General features: G+C 43.4%; 1 protein-coding gene across 1 annotated transcript; it reads left to right on the top strand.

The window, feature by feature from the left end:
• Nucleotides 1-1,175: 1,175 nt before the first annotated feature.
• On the top strand, nucleotides 1,176-3,783 carry LOC134444099 (uncharacterized). The gene is made up of 2 exons (XM_063193558.1): nucleotides 1,176-1,224; nucleotides 2,235-3,783. The coding sequence occupies exons 1-2, from the start codon at nucleotides 1,209-1,211 to the stop codon at nucleotides 3,446-3,448; spliced, it is 1,230 nt and encodes a 409-aa protein (XP_063049628.1). The 5' UTR covers nucleotides 1,176-1,208; the 3' UTR covers nucleotides 3,449-3,783.
• Nucleotides 3,784-4,048: the final 265 nt, after the last annotated feature.

Below are 4,048 nucleotides of genomic sequence, written 5' to 3'. Positions count from 1 at the left end.
GTGGAGAGGGAGTTTTAGTTCCTGTGTGGGGAGTATTGGCTCCGTGTGTGTGTTTTGTGTGTGGGGGGGGGGGGTGGGGGGTGGGGGTGGGCGGTGGGGGTTGGATGGGTGTTGGCAGCACGTGTGGTGCACTATGGGAGATGAAGTCCCCCTGAGAGTAGACTTCTAACTGGTATTTCATGGTCTACTGCATTGCTGGTGCACTGTAAGTTATTGTGCTGTGAGAACACCAGGTTGTGTGTGTGTGTGTGTGTGTGTGTGGGGTGTGTGTGTGTGTAGGGGTGTGTGGGTGTGTGTGTGTGGGGTGTGTGTGTGTGTGTGTGTGTGTGTGTGTGTCTGTGTCTGTTCTGTGTCTGTGTGTCTGTGTTTCACACGTTAGAAGTGAACGTTTAAAGCACAATATCAATCATTATGGCAGAGAAGATGACTGATTTCAAAGGGGCAGTATGTAGTATTTTAGTAGGGGCCTACTTATTTTCCAGAATTCCATGCCCCCCATTCACAACATTTACCTTTAATACTTACCACCACTATCAAATTCTTGCACTTTTCATACATGACAAGGTGGATCTTCTCTATGTCCGCCAATTTGAATTTCCAGACTTTTTGCAAATTAGTTATGAAAATATCAAATTTGGGAATGGGCAGCAGCACAGTTTCAATGACAAGCATGGTTGCAATACCTACTCTGGCCACAATCACAGAGTGCTTCTTCAAATGTAATAAAGGCGTTTCTTTCCACTACACTGACTGATCTCCAACCATTTTTCATTCACAAACTCCAGCTCTGGAAGCTGCCAAGAAGACGCCAATCGTCTGGGGTTCACGTAAGAAAGTGCACACACGTCACACGCGCGCACGCGCGCACGCACACACACACACACACACACACACACACACACACACACAAACCCCACACACACACACACACACACACACACACACACACACACACACACACACACACACACACACAAACTTGTCTGTCACGCCATGTGAATGGGACTTGTTTAACAAGTTTGGAGGCTTGGGTGTGAGATTCTCAGATAAGCATCTTCTCTCCTGGTATTCAGGGGGTGGAGTCTAAGTACACAATAACGTGTATCACGAAAGACAGAACTTGTTCACTTGCGAGACAACAGTACGGTGGCAGAACACATGGAATACCAGTAAAGACAGACCTGCATACCTTTACCTGTAAGACAAACATGCAGTTTGAGGATCGTAAGTAAAATCTCTAATCATTCAGAGCTGGTTTACAATCTCTACTGTAGATAGTTTTTGTCGATTGTTTTCATTTTGTTTTTGTCACAGACATTTGTAATGGTTGGTCTATTCAGGCAATAGAATGGCACAGTATATACGTATCCATATAATAGGTCCATACTAGAATATTCTAATATGTTTATAATTTTATAATATATATTTTATAGAATATTTTTAATATTCTAATAATATTCTAGTTTCTCCAAAACCCGCAGCAGTGTTTTGTAGGAACAGGAAGTCTTACATCTCACACTCAAAGCCGACAAAGATTTCTACTTACAAAAGACTTTACCACTATAGGTATTTCAATGTCAATGTAATTTTGAAATGAAGGAATCCAATACATTGCAAACAACATGTTGTCTGTGCAAGAAATGAAATCTCTCACTGCCTTCAAATCGGTTGACTTCCCCACAAGAGGTCAGACACGAAAAACATAGCCTAGTAAACTAGCCCTACCCGCCAACAGCCAAAATCATTTTATGCCTTCGAGTGGATCTAGTGTCGGACAATGCTGCAATGCCCTGAATCTGGCAGACTAATTACAATGCAGGAGACTTGTTTTGATTTGTTTTGAATCTTTGGCTGCAAAGCGGACAGGGATTTGAGGGAGTGACGACAAAGTGTTGGCCACAATAGGCACAGACACAGTTTGAAAAACAACGGGTAGTTTTCATCAACAATTTTCCGATGTGTCACTCATCGGGGCTAGACTAAATGTTTACATTTAATTTCACATCTAGTCTGGCTTGTCAGGCTAGGGAAAAAAAAACAATTGTCGCAGTCCTACGTGATTTGCCTGCTGTGTTCTGATCAGATTAGGCTTGTATCACTGTGCATTGGCCTCTTGAGAAATAATTTTTGGGAAATCTGGCAATCAGACATGCTGTATTTGAGATATCAAGAGAGAACAATGGAAAGAGTGGTTCTGTGGCAATGAATATCTTCTTTGTGTTTTTCTCCACTAGTGCCAGACACCTTGAGGATTGTGCTTCTCGGGGAAACTGGTGCTGGGAAGAGTTCATCAGGAAACACCATCTGTAGACGAAGAGCATTCACGACTAAATCTAGAGACAGATTCATCAACTTTGGTTGTGTAAAGGAAAGCATACACTGTGATGGTCAATTGCTGTCTATAGTGGATACACCAGGTTTTTTTGATCCCAATAAATCCAATGAGGTGGTGGAGAGAGAGATTGCTAATGGGGTAGAATTAGCTGCTCCTGGTCCTCACGTGCTATTGCTAGTAATTCGCCCAGACAAAATCAAATACAAAGAACGAAAAGGCTTCAGAATTATTTGGACACTGTTTAGAAAATTGGCAGCATGTTTCACCACGACCAAAGAACGTGAAACTATGAAAATGATTGAGAAGATGTTTGGGAAAAGCGCATCATGGTACACTTTGCCACTGTTCACCCATGGAGATGAGCTAGGAGAATTTATTGATCTGGAACTTGGCAAGACCATAGACGATTTCATTGACCAAAGTCCAGATCTTTGTGCTTTTGTGTATGAGTGTGGAGGATACCATGTCTTCAACAACAGAGAAAGGGATCCCTCTCAGGTCAGAGAGCTGCTGGGAAAGATCAACAGAATGGTGCAGAGGAATGGAGGAGGCTACTGCAGGATTTTGCCACTAAGGGTCAATCGTGAATACACATATCTGAAAGGATTTGTTAAGGCCTTTACCCTTGGATTCTCTGTTGCAGCTGTTTCTGAAGGTGCCTTAGCTACTGTTAGGGCTACTGTTGGATCTGCTGCTGGAGCTGGTGCTGCTGTAATAGGAGCTTTGGTTGGTGCGAGGGGTAGTGCCAGAGAGGCTGTTGTGACGTCTCTTGGAGCTGGTCTTGCCGGAGCTGCTGCCATAGCTGCTTTTGGATCTACCATGGCTGCTGGTGTTGCATCTGTTGCCGGGGCTGCAGTGGGAGCTGCTGTAGCTGGAGCAGACGTGAGAGCTGTTGCTGTCTTCGCTGGAGGTGCTGCTGCAGGAACTGCTGTTGCTCAAGATATTATTGCTGGTGCTACTGCTGATGCTGGAACTCTTGAGCTCTCCATTTTTTTTTACATTCTCTACATTGTGATAAGTGTATCAGTGTCCATCATTGCATATATAGCCTGGGTTCATGGCAGGGGTGTCGTTCAGGGGGCGAGCTTGGGTTACTTAAACGACGCTCTATGAAACCAGATTAATATTATTTATTATTATTATGTATGTAAGGTGCTCATACACAATGTGATTTATGAAGATATATGGTTGGGGGAGCTTCCATTGGAGCTGATTGCACATAGGGACCCAATATTTTCTGCTACGCCCATCGGGATTTGTTGTTTTGAGTGAACAGCTTTATTTCACAGCTTATCCTCTGAATGGGACTATTGAAGGCTCCTAGTATGTTTGACTTGTTACCAGGATTTAAATTGTTTATCTAGTTGTTAGTGTGGCAGATTGGGTTCCACCCCTCAATCTGACTGGTGATTTTGGTCCTTTGTCTGTGATTGGCAGGCCTATTACTGGCAGGACTTTTATTCTGGTATAAATTAGTCATTTTTTGTGTTTCAATATGCAACCTTGCGTCCTCCACTTGTGCTTGTGGCCTCGGCCCGCCTCCTGGCCCCTCCTCCGTGGAGAAAACAAATAAGATTCCCCGCTGTCAGGCTTTTTTGCACAAAAATAGATATTTGTACATTTAAAATCATTGACATTTACATAGATTGACGTGTTCTTAGTGCCTTGTACATGTCGGTCATTTGCAGTTTGAAAGTGAACAGGAGATGTTTT

This window comes from Engraulis encrasicolus, unplaced genomic scaffold, assembly GCF_034702125.1.
Source record: "Engraulis encrasicolus isolate BLACKSEA-1 unplaced genomic scaffold, IST_EnEncr_1.0 scaffold_456_np1212, whole genome shotgun sequence".
In the NCBI taxonomy this organism is placed as follows: Eukaryota; Metazoa; Chordata; class Actinopteri; order Clupeiformes; family Engraulidae; genus Engraulis; species Engraulis encrasicolus.
Note: the sequence above shows the minus strand (reverse complement) of the source record. Positions and strands in the feature narration are given on the sequence as shown.